Source organism: Ciconia boyciana, chromosome 14 (assembly GCF_034638445.1).
Source record: "Ciconia boyciana chromosome 14, ASM3463844v1, whole genome shotgun sequence".
NCBI classification, from domain to species: Eukaryota; Metazoa; Chordata; class Aves; order Ciconiiformes; family Ciconiidae; genus Ciconia; species Ciconia boyciana.
The window spans coordinates 3,590,624-3,616,768 of NC_132947.1; the positions used below are offsets into that span (position 1 = coordinate 3,590,624).

Genomic DNA, 26,145 nt, shown 5'->3' on the forward strand with positions numbered 1-26,145 from the left:
CCCCTGCATGCAGCTCTTTAAGAACGGCAGGATCTGGATTCTTTCTACAGCCAATGTTAAAAATCTCACACATCTGCCTGTTAAATTTACCAACACGTTAAATGAAAGTGGTTTTCTCCTGGTAAAGGGTCTCTGCTTCTGTTGCTCAGACAACGCTGTGCGAAATAACACGGAGGCAGGGATCTATAGCAGCAAAAACATATATTGAGAGAAATATCTGCTTAACCTCAGTGACCGAATAGTCAATTAAGTAATCTGTGGTAATGCTGTAATATCACATGCAATCACTCTGCAATTTAAACGCTATTAAACACATGGCTAAGTGCATTGGAGACACTTATGGTCTGATTTTGAAATCCCAGCTGGGTTGCACGCTGTGCGGTTCTGTGCCGCTGGCCTCTGACGCGCAGATTAGGAGACCCTGACCTGTATTTGTCACCCTTAATCCGTACGTTGCAATTTTATCATACACGGGATCAAGCAGATTTAGGGTGGCAATCCTGCCCTGTTGGGTCCCCTCCCCAGGGATGAATGTGAAACACGGGAACGTGTTAACTTTCATCTAACACAGCGTGAAAGTGCCCTTTTCTGCCTGATACCTGGTGCCTTTTGCTGCTGTCTTGTGCCTCCTCGGGCACATGCTTATCAAAACAGATGAGTTGTAAAACAAATGATGGGCAAAGTGGCTGCCAAAATGATTTTTTATTATTGTTACTGGCTCCTAGGACCTGTTCTCCATCATCTTGAGCCTTCCCACAAGGGTTTTGTTGATGGAGTAAGATGGAGCAGGTCAGCCTGGTGGAGCTGAGCACTGTCTGGGGAAGGATTCGACCCAGCGTGTGGTGGGGGTGACTGTCCGGAATGGTGTTTGTGAGTTTGGAGGTTTCCTGCCTCTATTTTTGAACTAAAAATAAACCAGACCCATCCCTCACTTCTAATTAATTCAGTGCGGTTTTAACAGGAGCAGGGCTGCTCCATGAACTTCTGATATTTCCCACATCTGATCAAATGAGGTGCCAAAGCTGCGAGCCCAGGGCTGGGGAGCGGAGAGGAGACCTGAGCAAGCCGACCGTGGCGTGCCAGGGATGCTGGGGAATGATCCTTCCACCGAGCTGCATCTTCATTTCCCTTCTAAATCAAACTCCCAGTTTAAAAGTGTATTAAAACCTGAATTATTGCATCCTGTGGCTTTCTATTTTGTCTTATAATGGCTCTATGCTCTGTCCTTTTGAACTGCATCCCAAGGAAGAAGGGGAGAGAGGAAGGAGAAGCAGCGGAGAGACAAGCCCTTGTTTGTTTATCACGCAGGAAGTCCTGCAGAGGGAAACATAAATTTTGAGTGACATCTTTTTCATTGGGCAAAAGAAGATTTAAACTGTGCCAGTCTTGATTTTCAGACTAAACTAGATGTGGAAGCAATCCTGGAAGTTAAATTATATTAGATCACACTGAGTATTTTATTTTGCGTTGTGTGTATCCTGTGGCTGAGGCTGGGAGACAGCCCTTCTGCAGGGCCAACATCTCGAAGAACTCACGTTGGGTTAGCGTGAGCATGGAGCAATACATCTCATGTCAAAAGTCCCTGGTGGGTGCTTGGTGGCCAGCTCGGCCGAGCGTGGGAGCCATGCTCGGGAGGGATTTTCAGCCCCCCGTCCCTCTTCTGGGGCCATCTGAGGCTCGGCGTGACTCAGAGCACTGGGACGGCAATGGGTAATGTGCTGCCGCTGCCGACTCACGTGGGACCCCAGGGATCTACTGCAGTGCAAAGCACTTGGATGGTGTTTTCCTCCTTGCTTTAGCTCTTCCATCCCCTCCGGGGTCATGCTGAGTCACAGCCTTGCGGCTCTGGGGTGGCCCTTGGCAAGGGTATCCCTCTGTCCTCTCCTCCTGTCTCTCCAGAAGGAGAAAAGAGATGCTGCTCCCTCTTTTAACCACTTCCGCTGTTGCTAACGTCTCCAGAGACGCTCAGATCCATCCTTCCTTGATAGTTTTGTTCAGATTATTTTGGCCAATTTATTTCTTTTTCTCTGCATTTCAAGGGGAGCTGAAACGCATACAGCTGGGGAACAGCGTGTGGTAATTTCTGGGCAGGAAAGTTTGGGTATGTACTGACCCACCTGAACATCATCTCTCAGCCTTTTCTGCATTTCAGTTCATCAGCGGCCATGTGCCTCCAATGCTGCCCAAGGAATGCACGCTCCAGCTGGTACAGAGTAATGTATATGACTGTAATATATATGGGGCTTATGTCAGGGATTTGCATTAATGCTGGTTTCTGGAGAAACAGACCTTGTGTATTCAAAGCTCCTGGGTTTTATATACTTATTTAGTCGATGCCATTACAAGAGAATCTCTCACAAAGGGGAGCAAGTGTCACCGTGCTGTTTGATATGAGAGATGGTAAAAGCTGGGCCAAGCGTAGATGTAGCTGGCACTGCCTAGTTAAACCTCGAGGCGCTGTTTATATTAACACGATGCACTACCTGACAGGTCGTAGGCAATATTTATACCAGTGGGCCCCAAACTAGGGATTATGGCAGCTGCAAGGGTGGGTATGAGCCTAGTAAAATTAAAACTGCTTATGCTGGTATTTGGGTCACAAGGCTGTGGAAGAAAGGATTTCCATAAAAGTCAATAACAACCGGCAGAGATTGGGGACCACCAGTATGCACCAGTAGTACTCAGGAGAGCAAAGAAAGAGAAACTGGGAATAGCAATGGGCCTGGGGAGCCCTCAGCTCCTTTAGACACCACTGAAAACATGCAGCATTTGCTGGATACTATCCCCCTGTGCTCTTGCACATGTTACTGAGCAGTCTAAACATTAGATTTGACTCCTTAATTTCCATTCCCAGCAGCCAGAGATCTGCTGTTTATCTTTCTGTATAATTTTTCTTCTTTTTTTCCTACTGGGGGAGGATTGTCTCTTTTTGTGTCTCTTTTTTGGATCATGGGGTAGAAGATGCTATCTTGCTTGAAAGGAGCCATGGTCCCCTAAATATTTTTTTGTTAATGGTGGTGGGGCAGCAGAGTGAATAGAAAAACCTTTTGGCATGCAAAACCAATGTATGTTACTCGGAATATATTCTCCAGTCCTGATTTTCAATGGCTTCAGCTGACAGATTTGAAAATGGATGTGAATTCCTGCCCCTGCTGACGCTGGTGATTAAATCGTCCACTGGCACCGGTTTTGTCCATAAGGAGCAAGGCAGAAAATGAAGGTTAAAGCTAGCCCAAGAACAGGCTCCAACAAGCAGCATGTCACTGCTGACCCAGAGCAAACTGGGGTCTCTTTCCCAGTTTCCTTCTAAGGTAATTATTTTTCTGGAAATTAAAGAAGAAGTTGCTTGATTCCATTTAAACTTCATTCGTGCCATTCCCCCCAGGGACATCCAGGTGTTTGGAAGCGAACGAAGAAGAAAGAAAGAAAATTTCCCCTTTGAAGGATAGATAAGGGCTCCCATCTTCTCCTCACCAGGTTCAAGGCTCTTTCTATTTGGTAAGATCAGGTATAACTGGAACTGGCATCCTCTGCAGCGCCTTTTTTCTTTCCACTCCAGTTTTGAGTTTCACATGTCCTTTGTTCCTCCCAGAAGGGTTTCTGCTCTCCAGGGGGATCCTGGGGCTGTATTTACTGCATGCTTCTGCAGTGACTAAAGCCCTGGCCAGACTTTATGTTTAAAAACGCATCAGTTAGCTTTTTAAACACTCATATGGACAGGGTTTAACACCTAGAAAATCTGCTTGCTGGGCTTGACCAGCCCTAGGGTTGTCTTCAGAGATGCAGCCACAAGAGCCTGAATCCCAGTAGAAATGCCTCGCCAGCCTGAGCTGCAGCGCCAGCGAAGGGACATGTCTTGGGAGAAGAATAAAAAGTCTCCCCGTCCCAAGAGGTGCAGCCGTGGTCCCTTTCTGCTCCTCAGAGGGTGTTTATAGAGCGCTCTGGTGCTGCTCTCTTCATGTAACTTGGCAGGCTGTAAAGTAAACCTACGTGTACAAACATCTCTGGGAAATATATACGACTGTTGTATCGCTAATTTATCCTCTTGAATTTCAATGTGACACTTCAGCTGTTAAACTCAGCTTCTACTCATGCTTAATGTCACAGGGGTTTTGCTGAACTCCACTTGGAGTTGCTCAGGCTTTTAATTAGGGATACAAACTGCCATGAATTTAGTTCCTTTCTTGCAAAAGAAATGATTCGTGGGCAAATCTCATTTCCTTAGAATATAGGAATTATGAAATACAACTGTTTAAGGAGTAGATTTTCAGACTGGTGCTCTTCTGTGTATTGTGGCTGCAAAGTATTTGCTATTTGTTATTCCTGTTTGTGGGATGGTTACACTAAATCTCATAGCAATATTCTCCTCAGCTCAGATAGCTCAGACTTGGAACATCGGTGAGGAGAAATGAATGAAGTCTTCAAAACATTTGTTCAGAAGGGGAATTATTAATGCACAAATTAATGAAATGCAGGCTGCATGGATACTTCATTAATACTTGGCCTTTGTCTAGTATTACTTGAAGAAATGCAGAGACCCTAAAACCGTAATTTAAAAATTCTTAGACGTTCAGTAAAAAAATATGATTTGACTTCATCTCCTAAAAAGCATCTTACTGAGGCATCACCCAGCCAGCCGTGGGAGACTGAAGGATATTCTTTTAATTGGTTAAACCTCTCTAAGTCCTTTATAATTGCTTTCACTAAGCAGCTTCTGTAACAGAGCAAATGCTACCTGGAACTGATCACATTTTAATAGGCTTAGCCAACGTCCACGCAGGGACGTGCAAAACCTCCCCTTGACGTCCATCACTTTGTCTCAACATTGTTATGAGAGCTCAGCTGTGCCGCTCAATAACTCCTTCCTTCCATCCACAGCGGGAACCGATCTGACAGGCAATCAGGGAGGTGTTGAGGGCTGCTCGGAGGAGAATGGGCTGCAGGCTGGTGTCCTGATGGGGACAATTAGTCCACGTGACAAAACTGGCCCCTTTTGAGAAGACATTTTGGCCAAACGGTGCTTTTAGCCTGAGCCAAGCTCAAATATGCCCTCATTTTTGAGCAGCTGTTTGGAAATGTGAGACTGAGATGAGGAAGATCTATATTGCCTCTCTATGTCTGGATACAGTATGCAACGGTCTGGGCAGCGTACGTGAGGTTTTACCTGCTGAAGGCTGCTTATTCTGAAGGGGTTGTGTGTGCATGTGTGTGTTTAAGATTTATTTAGGATGTTATCAAATGATTGGCGTATCAGGCTATGCAATCAGAGAATATTCGCCCTTCCATGAAGCATCACACAGCACCCAAGAGATTCAGCTTCCCAGCACTACAATATAGCCAAGGAATAATAACAAAAAATGGAGGTGGTTTATAATTGGAGAAACGGAAGGAATATTGGGTAGATGAATGAGGGTATGAAATCTCTTGGCAGCAGGTATTTTTAGTGGCAGCACTGGTGCAGGCATTGCCCCGTTATCCTCACAAAAGAGCTGGGAAGCTGCCAGCGCCTCGAGCTCTCTGAATTTGGATCCTCACACCTGGTGAATGCTGACAGCAGAGAGGGAATTACGATCAGAAATCACATGCTTAATGAATTAACGAGCTGGCTCCCAGGCAGCAGGGCTGACACGTTCCTTGATCCGGATCTCCCTAATTATTTTGTACACGACCAAAGTCAGACAGAGCCAAGAAAATACATAAATGCTACCAAAGAGGAGGAAGATGATGTTGTGGATGTTTTGAATGAAGCTGTTAGCCTGACCACTTTTAGCTCCTCTTTCAATGTAAATAAATACACAGTCTCAGGAGATCTGGAGGAAGGAAGGAAGGAAGGAATGTGTTTCCTGCTCTGATCTCATCCAACAGCTCTGCACACCATGAACTGCAAAAATTTCTTTTCTGAGCACTAGTTTTACAAGTTCTGAAACATTTCACCTTAAAACAAAATCAAGCTCTCTGTACTTCAGGCCAAAGTTTGCTTTTGGAAATGGAAAATACTTTGACCCCCATGAAGCTCTGATTTTGTGCCAACATTTTATTAGTGTGGACAAGCGTCATTTTTCTTTTCCCATCCTATTCCATAAACTAGCCTAGACTGCGTACATGGTTTTGGCTTCCATGCATCCCAGGATAAATCATGTGCGTCCTTGTTTATTTTTTGCTACTTTTCAGACAGCTCAGAGGCCTGGTTTATTAAAAAAAAAAAAAAGTTGTGAGGAACAGGTGACAAAAGTAAATGTGAATCAAGCACCTCCAGTAATCAAGTGCATCTGAAAAATGAAATGAAACAGGATTTCACTCACACTTGCTAGATAAAAAAAGCCTTTCTGCATGATGTGGTGAATCACAGACAAAACCGACGGTGGATTTCTTATTTGCTGGATCTTCCTCAGGCCAGAAAAGGTGCAAACGGCCGCTCTCTCATTGCCTTCCCAGCAGGGAAGGGAGCTCAGTGCTGCTGGGGTGGCACTGCGGAGACGCACGTAATATCTGTGCATGGCTGCCCACGGGGCCCCACGGGGCCACGCCTGACCCACTTTTACACCACTTCGGGCTCCAGATTGAAGCCCTCACTTTTGCTAACTTTTCTCAGCTTTTGCAGTACATAACAAAAGCAAAAATTTGCCTGGAGAAGAAGACAATTAAGCTTATTGTTCGGAGAAAGAAGGGCTGTTTTTCAGTGCCTCGGAGGAAACGTGGACCTGTTGGTGAGGGATGCTCTTCCACCACCACTGAGCAATGCCCAGGGATCGGCAGGTGTAAATTTAGGTCTCTGTTATTATTCATGAAGAGCTCTCTCCTCTTGACATTAAAAGAGTATAAAATACTAAAAGGAGAGAGAGAGGTGTGAGATGTTGTAGCGGAAGTGAGAAAAGGCAGCTTCTCACTTAATGGCAGTAGGCAGAAACGTTGAGAAACAGAAAAAGATAGCGGGGAGCCCAGGGGCTTGCATGGCCCCATCCTTGCAGGCTCAGTGCCGAAGCAAGGCTCACTTCTTATCCCCGGGTGGATGATGGTTAACTGGGAAAAGTAAACAACCACAGCCCGACAAGGTAAGTACAGGGAATGTAATGTCTTCTGGGTTTTTCTCTCCTTTTTCTCAGTAGGCATTTCCCAGCACAGTGTTCGAAGCCGGGGTGCACACGGTGGCACCCCTATGGCATGGGCGTAGCGTGCTGTGTGGGATGCATCCCCCATGAAAAACAGCTGGAGAAATCTCATGGGCGTTCTCGGTGCCTTCTCTAGGGATTTCTTTCCTTGTTGAAAATGTGGCCTTGGCCAAAGCACTTCAGCTACCAAGAGCTTTGTCATGAAAAGCACCGGTCAGAAAGCTTTCTGCTAACAAACTCTCACCATCTAATGTGCACGAGGACTCTCACAGTTTATAACCAGTACTGGCATACTTTATTAGATTTTTTTGGTTACTATTTTTGAAGAGCTTTTGCTTTATCATCTATCAGTTTAAGCTACCAGATTCTTTGGTCTTTTCCTCAGCTTATTTAATTAAGCCATCCAGTATTTTGCAGTACAGCTCAGTTCCTGGGTGCAGGATCTTTTATTTAACCTTTGTCTGAACCAAAGCTCTGCAGAAAAAGAAAAGTAATAAAGCAATATATTCAAGGCTTAAGTTGCTGTTGACCGAATCATTAAAATGCTGGGCTAGTTTTGCTTTTTCAGAGAGTCTGTGTGTGTGAGCAGGTCTGTTCTTTAGCTCTACATAGCAACAAGCAAAGGGAAAAGAAAAGGATTATTTGTGATTACCCTAAATGTGGTTGTTCAGATGAATAAAAAAAAAATTAATGTCTTTCTGTCTTCATCCATGGAGATCAAAGTTCTGTCTAGTTTCTCCGTGAAGTTAGGAATACCCACCTGAGCAGTTCATAAATGGCCACTTGCGCTCACAGCTATCAATGTTGTTTGAGACATTGCATGTGCAAACGTGAACCTTCATTGCATGTGAAATACGGATGAAGGTATTTTCCAGAACAGGGCTTGGGAATTTGACTGAAACACGTTTAGATAGCCAGCCCTCAAAGGGCTGCAAAATTTAGTTAAAATCATACAAGAAGTAGCATTTTTTTAAAATTTCTGCTGCATACTAATTTGGCTTGGGGCAAAAAATGTCTTTTTTTTTAATATATTGTGATTAGCTGGGTCAGAATCTGGAAAACATTGGGTGCAATATCTGGTGGGAGAAGGTAAAGTGCAACTCACAGAAGGGCGCACACATGTCCCTTGGGAACTCTGCTGAGTTTATAGTGAGACATTTGGCCCGCAGGAAAGGCAATAAATCGGAGTCACCTTACGCCAGAGCTGAACACTTGACTTGGGGAGACGTTATGTGCAGGACAGGAATAGGGGAGTTCTCTCACCGTAGACAACACAGCGATCGCCCCTGCCACTGTCTTGCTTCAGGTTGTCAGGTGTGCAGTGGACTTACTTCTGGGATATTATAAAACATCAGGTGTGTGGGATGACATGAGGAATGTTTTGCTATCAAATCAGTGTTGCTATTATCAGAGTTTTGAAGAGGAGAAACATTAAGAAGAGTCTGAATTGATCAACAGTATTTTTTTAAAAATCTGAGTCATTTGGCTGTTTTTTTTTCTAACAGAGAGGAAAATTGAAATCTGAATTAAAGTCGTGATTGATTGCGAGAAACTCTTTTCTCCTACGTATGTATCTTCAGGGGAAAACTGATTTTCCACACACCTCTAACGAAGCAGAGAACACCTTCAGAGCAGCTCCTGCTTTTACCTGGGGAGCAGGGGAAGGAAACCACCACCACCACGTTTCCAAAGTCTCTGCTTGTAACAGCTGAGGGGAATTTGCACATCTAATTTACCATGGGCAATGCCAGTGGGGCTGCGTAGCCTGTGCTGTGTGTCCACTCCAGCTGATCTGCTCAAACCCAATCCCACAAAACAAGTTTGGTTTTAAAACTACTTCAGTCCCCTGGTCACAATCAGAGCCTAAAACCAGCACCAGCCAAAAGAGAGGTGTTCAGGCTGGAACTGGCCAGAAACAGAAAAAGAAACTGGAAAACTTGATGTTATCAAATTGTTTCTGTTTCACAGAACATAAAATATATTTCTTTCCATAAATTTGAAATTTTCATTTATCAGCTTCTCCCCCATTGAGCACAATTAATTAAATAATACTCAAATATCTCATTAGCTTCCGTTCTCTATAAGATTTTTTTTTATGCTTAAAAGTAAGATTAGGACTCCGAAAAGTGACTCTGGGAGACAAAGAAAATAGTAGAAAATAGACGGTAAAATTCCCTAGAAAACTCTTGGTGACTCAGGAAGAAATAGATGAAGAAGGAAAGAGACCAAGAGAACAAACAAATTTATTTTCTGAAGTTTGGGGCTTTGAGACAGGAATTGGACAATTTTGGCAAATGTCAAAGCATCTGGGGACAATTTAGATGTCCAAAAAGAGCTAATTTTCATTTAAAATATGTTTTGGGTGAAAGCGTCTACCAATTTCAACCTGTTACTCTTCAAATCGTATTTACTTAGACACCTCTAGCCAGTTCCATGCCAAAATACGTGAATACTTACGGAGGACCCTCACGCCGTGCTTCAAGGCTTGCACGCGGCTGGGCTCCATGGACATGCTGAGCATCGTCTGCTGCCCGCCAATGGTGCAGACCTGGTTTTCCTGGGCAGCCTGCTTGAACATGACCATGAGCTGGTTGGCGATGATGGTGTTGAGCACAGAAATGACGACCATGGGGAATACGAAGGAGATGAAAGTGTTGACCTGCGGGGGAGAGATGTGGCACGGTCAAGGGATGAGAAGGATCAGTGGAGCAGGAGATTGTGTTTTACTTCTCACAGCAACAGAGAAACAGCCTGCAGCGGAAATCTTTTCCCTCCTCTTACTCTGCTGGCTTTGGCTTTTGAAGGCTTATTGCACAGAGGGAAAACTCAGACACCACTGACATACATTCATTCACGTGGGTCAACACTCAAAAAAGGCAAATTCATTCACGTCCAATTATGTTGTGTTTCCCTTTTCAGTGCAGTTCATTGCCAGAAATGTCTCAACCGAAACATGCCATTGATCTTTTCATCTCGCGAACAGCAGGATGCTTCTTAGCTTTCATTGTGCATAGCATGACTTCTAAATAACAGTATGTTATTGTATTTTGTCTTTATTATGAGCACTCCTTGGGATCTTTTTAACTTTCTTTTTTGAGTTCTGTCCTTTCTTGTAGATTTAATGACAGCGTTTTGTTATCTCATAATCAAATTATCCAATAAACCTTGTGCCTTAAAAGGATTAAAATTGATCGGAATAAACAAGTGGAAGTTGTAATGTTTTTAGTACAAATTATTTGATTACTACAGTTTTGATAAAATTAAATGGAGGATCAAATTAAGCAGTGATTGAATCAAGTGGAAGTCACTGTTTGTGTCAAATAAAAGCAAGAAGGCTTTGTGAGGGCCTTCTGCGCTGTCTAGAAACCCCGCTGGAGCTGAGCTTAACAAACGGCAGCCCAGGGAAACAGAGGCTCGTGTAGGATTTGCCTGCGTGTTTGTGGCAAGGCTGCTGTGGTGGGATGGAGAGCTGCCGAGCTAACCCTCCCTGCACACGGAGGCGCTGGGTGCCCGGGGGGCTCGTCCTCTCCGCTCGACAGCTCAGGAGGAGGCTCAGCACATCACTGAGATGAGCGTGGGACAAATCAAAAGCCCTTTCAAGTTTTAAAATTTCAAAATATTAACAAGAACTAAACTGTGTGCTCCAAATCACTGTGGAAGCAATTTTATTGAAAGTGGTAAAATGACAAAAAGATAAAACTACTAAAACCAATAGGGAACTTTGCCTTGTGGTAGGGTTACAAGGCATGGTAACTTCTTCCCACATACCTTGCACCTCAGGGCTCTAAAATACAGAAGCAGCCCTGCACCCCCAGCCAACCCCGTGTCCCTCTGCAGACTGCAAAGCCAGGAAAGTCTCATCTACAAACGGGTGCTCTGCTCGGATGGAGACATCCCCTCTCCACCCACCCACGCAGCACCATCACCTCAGTGTACAAGCATTTGCTGTACACCCAGTATCTAGCACAGACGTGGGGTCTCTTTGCTCTGTGGGAATTCAGAAATGCCAGAGATGAATGGAAAGGTGGAGAAAGAATCCAACCAAACCCCCAGGATGCTACAGGAGATCCATAAAAGGCAAAAATAAGAAGCACATAAGCATGTGGGGAGCAGGTGCACTGGCAATCAGAAGCACTTAACGTTTCTTTGTTCATAAATTTGAGAAAGATGCAACTCCTCTTTCGGTGAAGACAGGCAGTGTTGTTGTTGCCAAAGTTTTCTTTAGATGGATCAAGTCTCTATACAGCTTTGTGCTCCAGGGCTCAACACGTTTAGCAAAACTACATCTCTCGCAACCCACGTGCTGAGAACATCATCTCTCGTTTATGCTGGTAATAATAATAGCGTTCCTCTGCAGACTGAGGAAATTCCTAGATATACCCCACCATTACAAGCTGTTAATGGCCTCTTTTGTTAAATATATAGCAGTCTTCTAAGCTTCTAAAAGATATCACATCTCGCAGCCTCTTGCATATAAAGAAGAGTTATCTTTTGGAGTCGCCTCAAGGCGCAAAGAAAGATCATTAAGCAGTAGGGACCAAGTTCTCAGCTGGTACAAAATGCCGCGGTTTCACTGAGAGAGTAATTAATTTGTGCTTGTAAAGAACCCGCTTCATTTATTTAACCTTCATGATGCAGCTGGGCTGCGTCGGTGCACGCAGGGGTGAAATGACTTGCTCAGACTTACCGGATCAGACTAAGAAACGAGCCCTGTAGTTCCCCACTCCTATTTCCACGGCTTTAGTTGCTGAATAACCTTCTTTCCTACTGCTGAACAATGTTTGCTCATCAGCAAAAGGAAACACTTAACTCTGGAAATGCTTCACTGTCACCTGAGCTTCAGAGTTTATTGGCTTTCATTCAAAAACTTTGCCCTAGCGCCTAATATAATATACGCAGGACTCAAAAAGACTTTTCTGAGCTTCCTTTAAAGCCTTGATTCGTTCTGTAATTGTATTGTGAAGTCTTTTAAGATCTTGGGAAATTGTGTAGAATAGCATTGACTTTTCCTTTATTAATTGTTATGGTAAAAGTGTGAAAATTGCATGCTTTCTATGAAAGGCTATATTTAAAGATTTTTTTCTAGGTCTTTATTTGTTCCAAAACTCTCATATAGTTAAAAAAAAAAAAATCAATATTTTCCCCAGATGCAGGAGGTTTTCATTTGTGGAAAGAATTATTTGCAAACACAAACTCTCAAGGACAATAGAGGCTGGAAAAGCTAACCCCCCTCCCGCAAACCCTCTGTATTCAGTGTATTCTCTGCCGAGCTGCTTGCTGGGTTGTGCGAGTCCAGACCCCACTCTGTGCGCGTCAGTGCAGTAACGTTTCATTTCCAGGTGACTTTGCACACTGCTGGCGCTGATGCCTCAAACATCTTTTCAAAGCCAGTGGAAAGTTTCCCGCCTGCTTCAAGAGGAGCTGGTCTGGGATCCCAGGACTACAGATTCAAAGGTCTTCAGGAAGAAGACTTGTATAGGTGTTTAATGGGATTTTTTACAGCACTGAAACTCCTAACATCAGTGGGACTAAAGTGGCTACGGCTGTGAGTGAACACCTATGGGAGCCTCTGGGTCCTTATATACCTTTACAGATCACTCTGGCTCCGGGAAGGAGGATTTAGACAGTGGTCAGGTTCGTTTTTGACCTGAAAGTCTCAGGCTTTATGTTGGCTCACCATGGAAAAGACAGCTTATGTGATACTGGATCTAAACTAATTCTGTATTCAGGGTTGTTTGGATGCACAAGCAGAGCTGTCTGGCCATACCTCTGCTATCACCAAGTGTGGTTCAGTCTGATTCTCCTCTCCGTTAAAACTGATGTGTTTGCATCAGTGTAAACCCACCAGATCCGAGGTTTCTGCTCAGCACTGTGACGGGCAGTGACCTGCAGCATGAGCACAGTGCAGAAGCACAAAGCTGTGCGTGGAAAGGCTTAGCGCTGGCTGCTCTCTAGTGTAAAAAAAACCCAACACCACAAACCCTGTGACTGTGCTAAATCCTCATGAAAAAAAAAAAAGAAAATCCAATACTACAATGTTTGCCACTGGCAGGAGAGAATGAAACACTAACCCATTTCCATGCTGCTGTCGCTCCTGTAATCACTGCAGTTCTAAAAGCCATTCAAACACCAGGCTGGCAGCATCTGTGGGATGGGATTAGTCCTCAGGACCAAATTGTGTTTTGTCTCGTACAGAACAACAACCTTCCCTTCCAGCGCTGCCCGAGCAGTAATACTCAGAGACCTGAGTCACTCTTCTCTGGCTGCGCTGTGCAGGACGGTGACAATGTGGATGCCATCTGAGGGGGAGCTCCCAGCAGAAATCTCTGCCTAGACCCTGTCCCCACGAAGACACGCCTGAGATAGCTGACCACTTGGAGGATGCAAAGACATGGCAGACACACCCGCTCTGACTCAGCCAGTCCTCAGAGGTACAACGCCTGCATGGTCCCCCAAGGCGGTGACACTGACCTTCCCAGCCCCATCTTGGTGGCCATGGGGGTCCTGCCCTGCCCAAGCACCAAGCCTCCCTGACTCTACTGACGACGCACTTTTCATCCCAGCTTTCCCTTAGCCCTCTATTGCCAGAGGAGATTTTAATTCCAGCCGAAACATGAAGCATTAAAATTACGCATGGTTTTGCAGGACACAGAAGACAGAGCAAATCTGAGGATGGGGCTTCATAAGCTCATGAGAAGTCAAATGGAAATTTATGGAAATTAAGTCACACTTCTGGAAAGGAAAAAATGCAGGTATCAGCCTCTCTCAGTCAGCTCACCAAAATCAGACTTTGCATGAGACTAGAGAATTCAGCATGATGTGAGTTTTCTTCTGCCTTCCAAACAGGAGTGTGGGAGAGACACGGGGGAAGGGACCAGAAAAATCAAATGACACAAAAGCAGAAGCCAGTTCTTGTGTTTGTGATTCTTCCTAAATCTTTTGTATGGAAAACTGCTCCCCTGGCTCTGCTGAGCTTCCTGCTGACGTGATTTGCTTTTGCCAAGTCGTCCCTCAAATTATTTTGCTGCTGTGGTTTCCCTGGGTTACCACTAAAAGCAGACATCAGCTCGCTCACAATGGTGATGGAGAAGATGAGCATATAACTTCACGTAGGGACTCCCCAGAGGGCTTGAATGAGTCCTGTAAATCAGAAGTTTTGCAAAGGTTTATTCTTTTGTGCTCTAAGGTGACTTCTGGAGGAACACGGACTCAGAAGCCACTTTGGAAGAAGGTGGTTTTTCCATCCCTCCTACAAGCCCAGACTTTTGTCTTATATGTATCTGAAGGAGAGGAGGGGAAGTATTACATGTTACAAACATTTACAGGTCATCTTCGCTCCCAGCAAAACTCAATCACCTGAGCCACCAACAGCTGACTGTTCCCATGGTCCATCAGCACATGGCTTTGGAGGGGTAAGGAACTGTTAATGAGTAGATGTTTGTAGATGCATCTACTGCTTGTAGATGCTTTACGAGGTCTTGGAGCACTTAAGTGGTTAAAAGTAAAAAATTAACCTAAAGGCTCTTCCTGGAGATACCGTAGCAAGTTAAACACCTCCACTGAAAGTATTTATAATAAAAAAAAGCCAAGAACCAGAACTATTCATAATATTTTCATTGAAAGAGTTCTGATGAGAAAATACTCCTTTACTGAGATCATAAAAGATTTTTGAACTTGTGTCTTGTGTTTTCCCACAAGCCGGCCTTTTTTCTAAATAAGTAAATAAAGGCCCACAAAGCAGATGAACTTGAAATGCCGGTTGCAGCAGCAGCACGGCACGGTGCACCGCACCGGTGCATCCCACGAAGCAGCAGCCGGGATCCCCTGCCAGCAGGAGCAAGACGCCCAGAGCGGGCGTGAGGGGCAGCTGAGATTTAGGGACAATTTTAGCTCTGGGTTATGACAGCGGTTTTGTGGCAGAGAGCAGAGATGTTCCCCTGTTGCCTGATAAATGAGGTGACAGCAGAGCCCAATTCTTGGTCTCCGTCAGTGCCACGTCTCTGGAGACACGGCCCCTTCCAGCAGTGAGCTGGGATGCTCAGTGCAATTTTTCCCCCTTCCTCTTCAGGGATGTGAGAAGGACAATCAAAACATGGACTATGGTGGAATGTGGTGAAATGTGGACGATGGTGAGCTGGTAAAACCTCACCTGGACCAACTAAGCTTCTCTCATACTTTATCTCCCTGCGGCACGCCTGCCTGCCGCTGGGAAATGCTATGAAACGGCTGACAGCCTTTCCGTTTTCTGCTGGGGAGCATTTCTCATTGCAGAGACTCTCCTCCGGTCCAGCCAACCCTTGAGGACATGCCTGGGGAAATGGTTGAGAAACCCAGAAGGAGATGAAAGGTATCTCAGGAGGAGATTTGTGTTTGCTGGGTTCCTGGAAGTGATGATGGAGAGGACTGAGGATGCAGGGTATCGTTTGATTCGTGGTTTTGAGCAAATCAATTAAACCACATAGCTGGGATTTAACAATCTACCACATTCTGGTTCACCTCATTTCCAATGGAAATGAAAAGTAAATTATCCTCCCCCTGACTGTGGAGGCAGTATTGTTAGCATATGTCAATCAGAAAAGCACATTCTGCTACATCAACATTCGGCTGCCAAAAAATCTTATTTGACTAAATGTACTTTACAGAATTACCAGTTATCTCACTCAGTGGCCGGAATTAGCATTTTTTTAACCACCCAGTGGATAATTTCAGCCTTTAATAAGCACAGTGCTGCATTCCTGGATATGGCAACCTGTGGAATACAAAGCAGGAAGGGGAAAGGCACATGGCGTTGGCATGCCAAAAGGAGCATTTGGCAATGGCACTCGTGTTTGATGTGCACAGGATGTATTGGATGAAAAATCCAAAGGTTTTTTTTTCCCCACAGTAAATAAATTACCATCTAATTAAACCCCATCTTTGCATAGCTTTGCAGATTTTCATGCCAAGTATCTAGCAGTTATCAGCTAAGTGCCATTCCTTAGATACAACAGGGCAGGAGAGGTCTGCGTTTGAGTGATGGAAGAAAATAACAACTGCTTTTGTAGCCACTACCGGGTACAGGGAGGAATGTGGAAGCTGAAAAACTGCAGCCTAGGAAGGGAATTCAGCTCTTCTGGAAATTTTTGAGGAATTTTATTAATTTCAGAGTGTATTAGCACTAGATTTTAGTAGAAAATCTTTCCAATCTTTCCTCTCTCTGATCATTCATTTAATAAATAATTACATATGCAGATTCAAGGAGGAAGCTTAAAAGAGTATGGAAGTGAGAGAATAAACGAAGGAATCTGAAATGCTCGAGCAGGTATCCAACACTAGTGGGGACCTGTACTTCAGGATACGGGCACTGGTCCTTATCTCGGATAAGTGCATCCTGGTGTGGCAACACAAATCCTGGATAAATAGGAACAGAACCAAGTGCTGAAGCCTGTGTGTAGATCCGGAGCTCTAACAGTGCACTTGAGCAGGAGCTTGATCTTTACACATTGCCAGTTTTAATTCAGGCAGATTTGCCTGTCACATTTTATTTCTGGCAGCTGCTATCTCAAGCAGCCCCGACAACGCGATACGGTGTGACACAGCCGTTGCCCGCGGACGGAGGCTGTCCGGCGAGGCGGGTGGGTAGCGCTAGGTGCCCTGTGCAGGCTCACTCGGCGGCTGCATGCGGGTATGGTTGGATCCTGCATCCCTGCAGGGTCCCCTCGCACCACCAGACAGCATGACACAAACCACGCTGCCTCGGGACTTCATCAGCTGGGTGAAACGACCCTCCCCTTGCCTCGTAACCAGGAACAGTATGTAAATATCTGGTGGAGATGCAGGTGATGGGACATTATATCCCATCATTAACTTAATGAATAATCAAAGAAAAGATACCAAACCCCAACTAGTATTTTCTCTTTAAAACATTCTGAGAAATAACCACAAAAGCCTCTGGTTGTTATGACACCGTAAGCCCTGTACCTCTTCTATACACCTATAGGCGAGTATGGATTCCATATATCTTATCCAAGTTAACAGAGTGTGATGGTGGGAATTGCTCTGATCTCATCCCAAACAGCTCCCCTGTTCATCCCCGGGAGCTGTAAGTGTAGACCAGAGAGCTTGAGAAGCACCTTCCCTCTACCCAGTGAGGCTTTTTCAAAAGTGTTAAATATCAAACCCAGACATTTCAAATAAAGGTTACGATGATGTGAAACGTTGCGCACAGGCACAAGTATCTGATGTCAAAATGTTACGATCAGCTACGAATTACAAAGGCAAACCTTGAAGCTAGGACACAGCTGTGCGGGGACGGGGGGATGGATGGCAGTCACAAGCAGCTAAACCTCTGGGAGTCGGGGCAGTGATGCGGGTGTGAGCCTGATCTAAACATGGAGACGAGCAGGACATCAAATGTGTGTCATTCAGGGGAAAAGAAAACAAAGAAAAGCCTCAAACACAGGCGCATCTTGCCCAATCCACCTCTGATTAAATAACTCAGCAGGTTTTGCTGACCTCGGCTGGCATCGGCTGCAGGAGCTCGAATTGGCCAAACCTGTGTATTTTAGACCTCTGCAGGAGTCCTAGTTTTCTTCTTGTTTTGGATAGGGTCTGTGAATAGGGGACTGCAGGTACTGTTGCTTTGGTGAAGAAAGAGAGCACGCAAGTCTGAAGATAAACCATCAGATGGATCTGATGGATGCTCCAAGTGACCAGACTAGGTCCTGTCCCCATGATGCTGTTGCCCTGCGGCCGTTAATGTCAATGAGACTGGTATTGAATTAATTGCATGGCAAGGACATGTGAGTCTCTGTTACTGACACATCCATTTACTGGCCTTATTCGCTAAAGGAAAACCCCTCAAAAGACATCTCAGAGGACAATGCAAAAGACTGGTACATGAGCTCTGCTTGCTTCTATTAAGATGTTTCAGGTTTTGTATTGGTAGATATTTATAGCAGAAGAAAATGCACGTTACTCCAAGGCTTACGGTGACAGCGTGCACTGTTTGCAGTCTGTGCTGTACTTCGAGATCTACAAGGTGCAAGTACCTGCAACCTACTGCAAAACAGGACTTGCTCAGTACAAGGTGGTAATGCAAAGGAACCGTCACAGCTTAGCGGTCCTCCCCTCTTTCTGTGCTGGCTGGATGCCTCTGATGTTGTCTCCAACTGGCTCACCAGACATGAACTCTTCCAAAGGGCTTAACTTAGCTCTAGCATTGAGATCAGAAGGATCTGCTTAAACTCTGTTTTCATTAGCATTTTGTGTTTGCTCCAGAGTAGTGATGTTTTCCTGGTAACGTGCCTTCTCTCTTTAGATCCGTGGCCATCATGAGAGAATGACCAGGCAGCGTGGATTAAGATATTAAGAATAAGCAACGTGTAACATTTTCAAGCCTGTATGTGGTCCCACACTGATGAACTGTAATGGGAATGCAGAGCAGCTAATGATCTTGAGAAGTTAAGTTAATCACATACTCTGCAGGAGTTAATCAGATACAGAACAGATTGAAATAAATTCCATACTGACAAAAAAATCCATCATATCTCTATGGCAAAAACATTCCACCAGCTTTCTCATTCATAAATCTCCCTTCATGGAGAAATCATTTGTTCATAAAAAACAACATCTGATGCAGAACAACTTAAATGGGTCTCTTGCTCATGATGGGTTGGCAAAGATGTCAGAGCACTGAATAATGGTGGCATTCTTGAGCTTGACTGGGTACCTGGAGAGATCATTTAACCTCATTTCTATGCATAGTTACAATCCTATGGCCTGAAGTATTTTCAGACTTATCATAAGTAATAGCAAAAAGGTATGATTCATACAGAAGTGTTTGATATAAAGCTTATTATTTCTAATTGTACACAAGGGTAATACCTAAGTATCAAACTCCCTGGGGACCTCAGAGCCCTTCATTACCTTGCTAAATGCCAGAAAACCACCTTCATTATAACTATTCGTAAGAGAAAACTTCCTCCTCTCCTGATCTTTGGGACACCAGTCTCAAACCTGAATGATTCTTCTGATTCCAGCTCCCAAAGAGAGAGAAAAGCTGTGAAATTCAGGAAATCCTGGAAATAATGGACTGGATAATGGGCAAATGGGAAGGTTTTAAGGTTTTCCACTGTCTGTTGCAGAATGCCTTGTTGCACATCATCGATATCCAGCTTTACCACTTGATAAAACTGAAGGATAAAAGAATGTTTATTTAGAAAAATGAAAGAGTAAAACAGTTACCAAAAAAACCCCAACCCAAAACAAAAAAACCTCAAACCCTCACTAGGATTATGCTTGATGAAGATGACGTAGATGGGTTTGGGGGACTTGTACATCTCACTTCAGTTAATCTAGGGCCTCCTGCCAGTGATTTAAGAGGGATATGTGGAAGCTAAAATGGAAGGGTTCTGGCCCAGGATGATTGCTGCCTCCCCGTACCTGGTGAGGGAGGAAGGAAGAAGTGACAGGGCAGCAGTGATGATCCTCCATCACATCATCATTAACCTGAAAGCTTCAAACCTTCTCCCCTTCCTCCTTCAGGAAAACTTCCTTCTTAGTTTCATGAGATTGAGTACATTGAGCTACAAGGTAAATTAATTAAATTTACCCAATTTTTGCTTGCAAGCAAGAATAATGTCAATTTGTGTGCTGTCAGTTTACTGGCCTCAGCTTTGCTCCTCAGATCTAGTTTATCTGTAGCACTATTTAGGGCAATATTTTTGGTTGAACAAAAACTCAGTGAATAATGTTCTTGATTTTCCCTTTGAACATGCAGGTCTTTGTTACTATTTCCCCCTCAGCCTCCCCAGCAGCTGTATTCTACTGAAGGGGAAATAATACTTCAGCTTCAAATGACAGGTTGGAAATATGCTTTAAATAATTTACCAGTGCAGTTGGATTTCAGTTCTCACTATTTGCTGGTATTTTGGTTCCTACTTGTTTTCGCCAAAGGGATATTGCCCATCGCCTATCACAATATATTTTGTTTTCTCCAGTTCTGCTGCTTGTCAGCCCTCTAAATAATTTAATAAATGCTCATACAGTGCCTAATGGTCCTGACATCTGAGTAATTCTAATCCAGATTTTGCAGTTATTTTGTGTCTATCCTCTTGACTATCTTCTTTTCCACCATGCATTTCATGGGGTCACGTGGTGGACATTCATCCAAAGAAAGTGCCTCCACGGCTCGGTGCTTCCCCTGGTGTGGGCTGATGCTCTCTGTTGAGGGTAACTAATGATGTCCTTGTCAAAACCAAGAAAATCATCCTCTTCCCTATGCTGTTAGCCAGCACTGCAAGTGCTCAGTACATCTGACGCTCCTGCTCCCGCTCCGTGGGTTTTGCAGCATGGGACAAGTGCAGGGGTGGCAGCCACTGCAGCCTTCACGAGAGTGCAGACTATACATATGTCTTAGGGCTGTATCGCCATGCAAATAAATCACAGCAGCTGATTTCACGAGCCGATACCCGGATCCTTGCTTCTCTAACATCTGCTTGTTATTCTGTACTTCTTCAGTTCATGCTTGGGATAGTTGTTGCAATGAATGAGACTATTATGCTTGGATATTCTCTCACAGAGCATGTGAAAAAAAGAATCAAACCATAGTGACAGTCAATTATCCCACAACTTTTCTTGTTCTGGTAATATTGAGTCATTTCAGTCCTGATAGTCAAAATGGATGGCTTTTGCCTACATGGGTATGAAGTCACTTACAGGGAGCAGGCCAGCGTGGGAATTTCTAGTTAGTGTTTTAGGAGTAAAATAAAGCAAAAGGCGTAAGCATGGGAGTATAATAAGCAAAGATTTCTAACTGTGAAGAGCAGTAAACAGTTAAATCAAGTGGTGCTTGCTTTCCTTCTTCCCACACTCTCTTGGCAATGTATGGTAGATGGATCATGACAGAGAAAAATGTGGGCCTGCTCTGCTCACGTGGTGACTATCAAACTCCAGTTTCACACTCGGCACGTGGCAGCACCACAGCCAAGCGCAGCCGTGCAGGGCAGGGTGCTGGGCTCCCCTCTGCCGCTGGCATCCAAGCTGGGTCCAGGCAGGGGGGTCCCATGCTGGGGCCAGAGCGTGGGCGTGCAAAGCAGCAGTGACCCCCCTCTCCGGCTCTTCGTGGGGGAAAAATGGGGATGCAACCAGCAGCTGGATGACAGGCGAGCACACACTCATTAGAGCAAGAGTACTGGACAATTAAGAAATCATCTCCATCCCCCAGGACGATACTGAAGATTAAAGATAGAGACTTTGCTATAAACCAAGCCAGCAACTAAAGCATTCAGCCTGATGCATGAGGCACGCACACTACAGAAGGATTTAAAGGAGACTTAATTTAAAAAAATGAATGGAAAGAACAAATCATTCTCCTGCTGAAAAACACATTGGACCTGATTCTGGTTTTGCACATTCTGCCAGGTGAGGTGGAGGTAGAGCGTAAGAGGTGCTATAGGTGTCTGAGAGACAAGTGAGATCATGGCAAAGAATGATTTATCTGTTGAATTGTGTTTCAGGATCAAATTTTCTGAAGCTATTTGTAATATTTCACACATGCTGAAAAGTCACATTAATATAGCTGGTAAAATAACAGTTTGCTTAAAATAATTAGTAGTTGACGAATGGGTTGAATTTTAAATCCATGAGGAGCTTCGGTTAGCACTAATAAATGTTGATTAAGGTAGCAATTAAAATCTAACAATCTCTCTGGGGGCCTGAACTTTAAAGCTGAAGTTTGGAACATTCCTCAATTTACAGAGAAAATGCTACAGTTCCTCCCCAAGTTGCATTATTAAGCTGTGGCAGTGCAGATCTTTTGTCTTTATTTTTTCCAGTTTACACAAATTAATCGCAGCCTAAAGTAGGGCTCCACAGCCAGGGGCAGCAACCAGCACCCATCCTAGTCTAACATCTGATCGACGTAAAAACCTTGGTACAGCGGTGACATTTCGCAGTGTGAGGTTTTAGCTTTCTCTTGAGTAAGCGAATGCTGTAAGACCCTCTTGAAGTCCCTATTTCCATGGCAGTCCTTCCCAGGAGGCAGTACCTGTCCCTCTTCTCATCAGGCTTTGAAGTGGGCTGGAGAGATCTCCATCTCTCTGTCAAGATGTTCTCCTGCTTCGGAAATGTAGCTGACCTCTTAAAAACAAGCAAGGTCAAGTATCACTGAGTGTGCGCTCATCTCTCCTGAATCTCTCTCCTGCTGCTCTGAGAGACCCAACCATGCATCTATTAATCAGGATGATTGGATGAGCTACCAAGAAAAAGTGTTGACGAGGTAGTGTCTTGAGGAAGACTAAAATTATCTCCCTCTGCTGCTCTTGAGCAGTGTGACCAAGGCAAATCAAGAAGCACATTTTTTGTTTATAGACTTGTTTTACTGATTTATCATCATGGGACTATTCATGAAGGTCTCAGATTCATTATGATCTTACTAAACTTGAGAAAATTTCAGTCACTTCCCTGCAGGTTTCTATTTTTGAAGGAGGAAAGTGCATTTGTATTTCATGGAGCACCTCTTTTATGCTGGCCAAATCCTTTTGTTTTTTCACTCTTGCTGTGGGCAAGGCATAAATTTAACACAAAACCAGATTTGTCTATCTTTCTTTATCACACACTAGCTGTGTGTCCTCCATTAATTACATTTCCTCCCCCAGTTCGAATGCCAGCAGGACAAAAATAGGAATACAGTGTGAACTGGGAGCGACTTGGTCCTCTCATTCTCCCAGCGTGAATGGAAGTGCATTGGTACGTCTGCCTTTGCCGGGCAGCTTTAATCACCAGACGTGTCATTATATTGTTATGTTACAGTCTGTTTTTTCAGGTCTGTTCCTGCTGACTTTGGGAGCAGCCGAAATAAGGTCCTTTTCCTGTAGGGTACTTGCAGTGGCCGTTATTGAATAAATAGATCAGCAGAAAATTTGTGCGCATTGTAGCCACCATGCTCAAATCCAGGTCCCCTTTGCCTCCCAGAGCTCCTGCTCAGGACAGTGGCTGCTGCTTGGTCCTCCTCCTGGCCCCAGCATCCTCAGCTGCAGAGGAGATCTTGGCTGCATGTGAAACAGCCTCCATCCTGGACAGCTTCTCATTCTGGGAAACCTTTAATAATCTACATAATTTTTAGGTGCTTTCTCAGCCCAGCCTGTGCGATCTGAGTGTGGCTGTTGGTTTCTCCACAGCACTGCATGTTCCTCAGTACATTTGCTGAGTGCAACCATTGCTAGGGATATTTACAACAAGAGAGAGAGAGAGAGCTGAGGATGTGAAGAGCTGGAGGAGGAAAGGGAAGAAATCTGTTCAGAGGGTGGGAAAAAAAACCCGTTCACTCTCAGTCAATGTGTGTATCACTTTTTTTTTTCTTTTTCTTTTCTGTGTTGTAAGGATTAAATACAAATGGCTCAGATAAATACAGAAAGGGGCAAAAATGAAAGCGTGATAGCTGGAGATGCTCGGAGCTATTTTTTTTCAAAGGAGGCATGAGAACTGGGTGCAATTGTGCATTTACATTTGAGTGAGCAACTTCCATGCCTGAAGCTTTAAGACAGGTCGATCTCCATGCAAGATGGATGCAAGGGTTGAACCAGCCAGGAACTGGAGCCGCAGCAGGGCCTGAGAGACCAGCGGTGAGCATTGGCTCAGCTAGCTCGGTGCTGCAATAGTGGGGCTTTCAGGGAAAAGAGCAGCTGCTGCAAGAGGTTCCCAGGTGGACACAGTCATCCTGGACATCTCCATCCACAGCCAATACCACCTTCCACAAGTAGGGGTATTAAAGCTGGCTGAGATGGGTCTACCTGTGCTGCAATGGGTGCTCAGGGCTGCCGTGGAGACATCACCTTGGGTCTCGAAAGATTATTCTATGGGAAGCCATGAGCTCCCTAAGAGAAACCGGGGTGATTATTCATGCACAGACTTCCAGACTACTTAAAAGGGCCTATTTAATATTTTTACAGTAATACTATGCACTCTGCTGCTCTTACTGTAGAATTACAGGTGTCAACCTGAGGAGGTGGAGGGGGGCATGTTTTTGGAGAAAAGCCATTTTGCCAGAGAGATGAGACAAATGGAGGGGCTGCAGAGAGACCGGACGTCTCCAAGGAGCTCAGAGGATTTACAGGTTTCAGAGTGCTGACCTGCCGCCTCACAAAACCATGAAGGTAAATCAGCGGGTAAATACACATATAGTAGGGACAGTATGGAAGTACACGTTGGCTCAAGTGACGAGCAAGGAAAGGTGACAGCAGAGAGAGAAATCCTAAATCTAGAGTCGATAGAGAGGGAAGCGGATATGAGAGCCATTCTTCCCTGGTGCCAATGTCTCCGTTGGCTAATTAAAAGCCACTGCATTGAACAGGTCAGGTCCCAATGAGCTGCAGGTCCAAAGCCTAACTGGACAGCTGGAAGGCCACCGTAACCCCAAATCCACACGGTCTTTCAGAAAATGATCCCAGAGCAAACATACCAAGAAGGTCGTGGCTCTCTACCGCAAACCATAGCAAAGACAAGTCCTGATTGCATTTTCATTTCTCAAAATTGATTTTCTTTCTTTTAAAGTGCAAAATGAACATGTGGGACCAAATGCTATCGGATAAGACTGCAAATGAGACTAATAGGCCAAATGTCAGATTTTTTTCTGGTGTAGCTGCTGAGGAGTCATTACTGAATACAGTCTTTATGTAACCTACTTTGCTTTAAGGCATAATCCAGCTACCAGATGACTGGTATGAGGAAGATGCTTTGTCTGTGGGTTGGCTTCTTTTCTCTTATAAATTTCTTTGGACCTTACCCCAAAGCATCTGGCTGTAGCCAGCATTTGAGATTGGCTAAAAGTCTGAAGGATGAGGCAAGTCTGAGGTGCTGGGTTAATTAACTCTTTGGATTCTGTATGGAGCCATGGCTGCCTGCAAAGATATAAATTGCTATTCCTTAAATTAAGATTCTGAGTGCAGGTTTAGAAAAATCTCTATTTCCCCGTGGCAGTTCAAACTCCTATATAGCAATTTGCAGCCTGTTAACAGTAGGGTTGTTTTTCAGATTTACCTTTCTCAAAACCACAAGGGTCCGGGGAGGAATGGCTGAAAACATTGACCTAGAAGCTGGAGCAGAAATCAGCTTCCAATGCCCTGGCTTCTGTAATGCAAGAATCAGGAGCTAAATCTCTGCAGATAGCCAGTAACTCATGGTCCTGTTCAAGGATCTGAGTGTGGCTGCTGGTAACATCATCCTCTGCTCACAGAGATGTTGCAGCTGATGTTGCTGGCACTTGCTTACACTGGCCTTTGCTATGTGTTAACTAAGATAATTTCCTTTTTAAGCACAAGAATTTCAGTGCAAAAATCACTGCTTTTATCCCTAAGGCAGGCTTCCCCGACACAAGACTCAATCTCAGATAGAAACCATTCCTCTCTAAACAGTAATGGAGGCAGAGTCCTTGCAGAAGAGGAGGTGATTTAGCAAGATGAAATAATCACAGTGTCATGAATGCAACCAGGATTTCCCTGTTAATTACCTAACTGGTTAATTAAGGGGCTATTTTTTAATTAAAATTAATTCTCATCTTTGTAAAATACATGGCTTAAAAAGGGGATAGTACAGAAGTGTTTATCACTGATGCCCTAAGATGCTAATTTCCCAGTGTTATGACTTGCAATCAAGATTAATTTTCTCTGACTTATCCCCCAAAGGAAAGACTTTACACCAGTTTTGACATTTAAATTACCTTAGATTTGCAAGTCCAATATTGTCATAAATATTCATAGCCAAGAATTGAGTATTTAGTCTTTAATTTTTTTAATTTTTAATTCACTACTAAAAACTAGTTTCAGAACAAGCAGAGAGAAATGAAGCACCTTTTATTTGGATCACTGGGAGCATCTGGCTTTGCTACCCCAACAGTGAACCGACACATTATATTTCTGTTTGATGCTGCTGTTGAACATCCCATACACCAAAAATTCGATGGCGAAATCATCCTTTGATCATTTGACGTCTATTTGCAAAAAGCTACTTTTAAGTATAAGTTATTGGACAGCACTGCCATTGTTTTAGCATGTGTCAT

General features: G+C 44.3%; 1 protein-coding gene across 1 annotated transcript in view; it reads right to left on the reverse strand.

Moving 5' to 3' along the window:
- The window catches only part of NTSR1 (neurotensin receptor 1), a 65,014-nt gene that overhangs the window by 9,382 nt on the left and 29,487 nt on the right, over nucleotides 1-26,145 (reverse strand). The window contains exon 2 of the mRNA XM_072879460.1: nucleotides 9,567-9,768. Within this exon, the coding sequence (XP_072735561.1) occupies nucleotides 9,567-9,768 (202 nt within the window). The remainder of the gene's footprint in view (nucleotides 1-9,566; nucleotides 9,769-26,145) is intronic.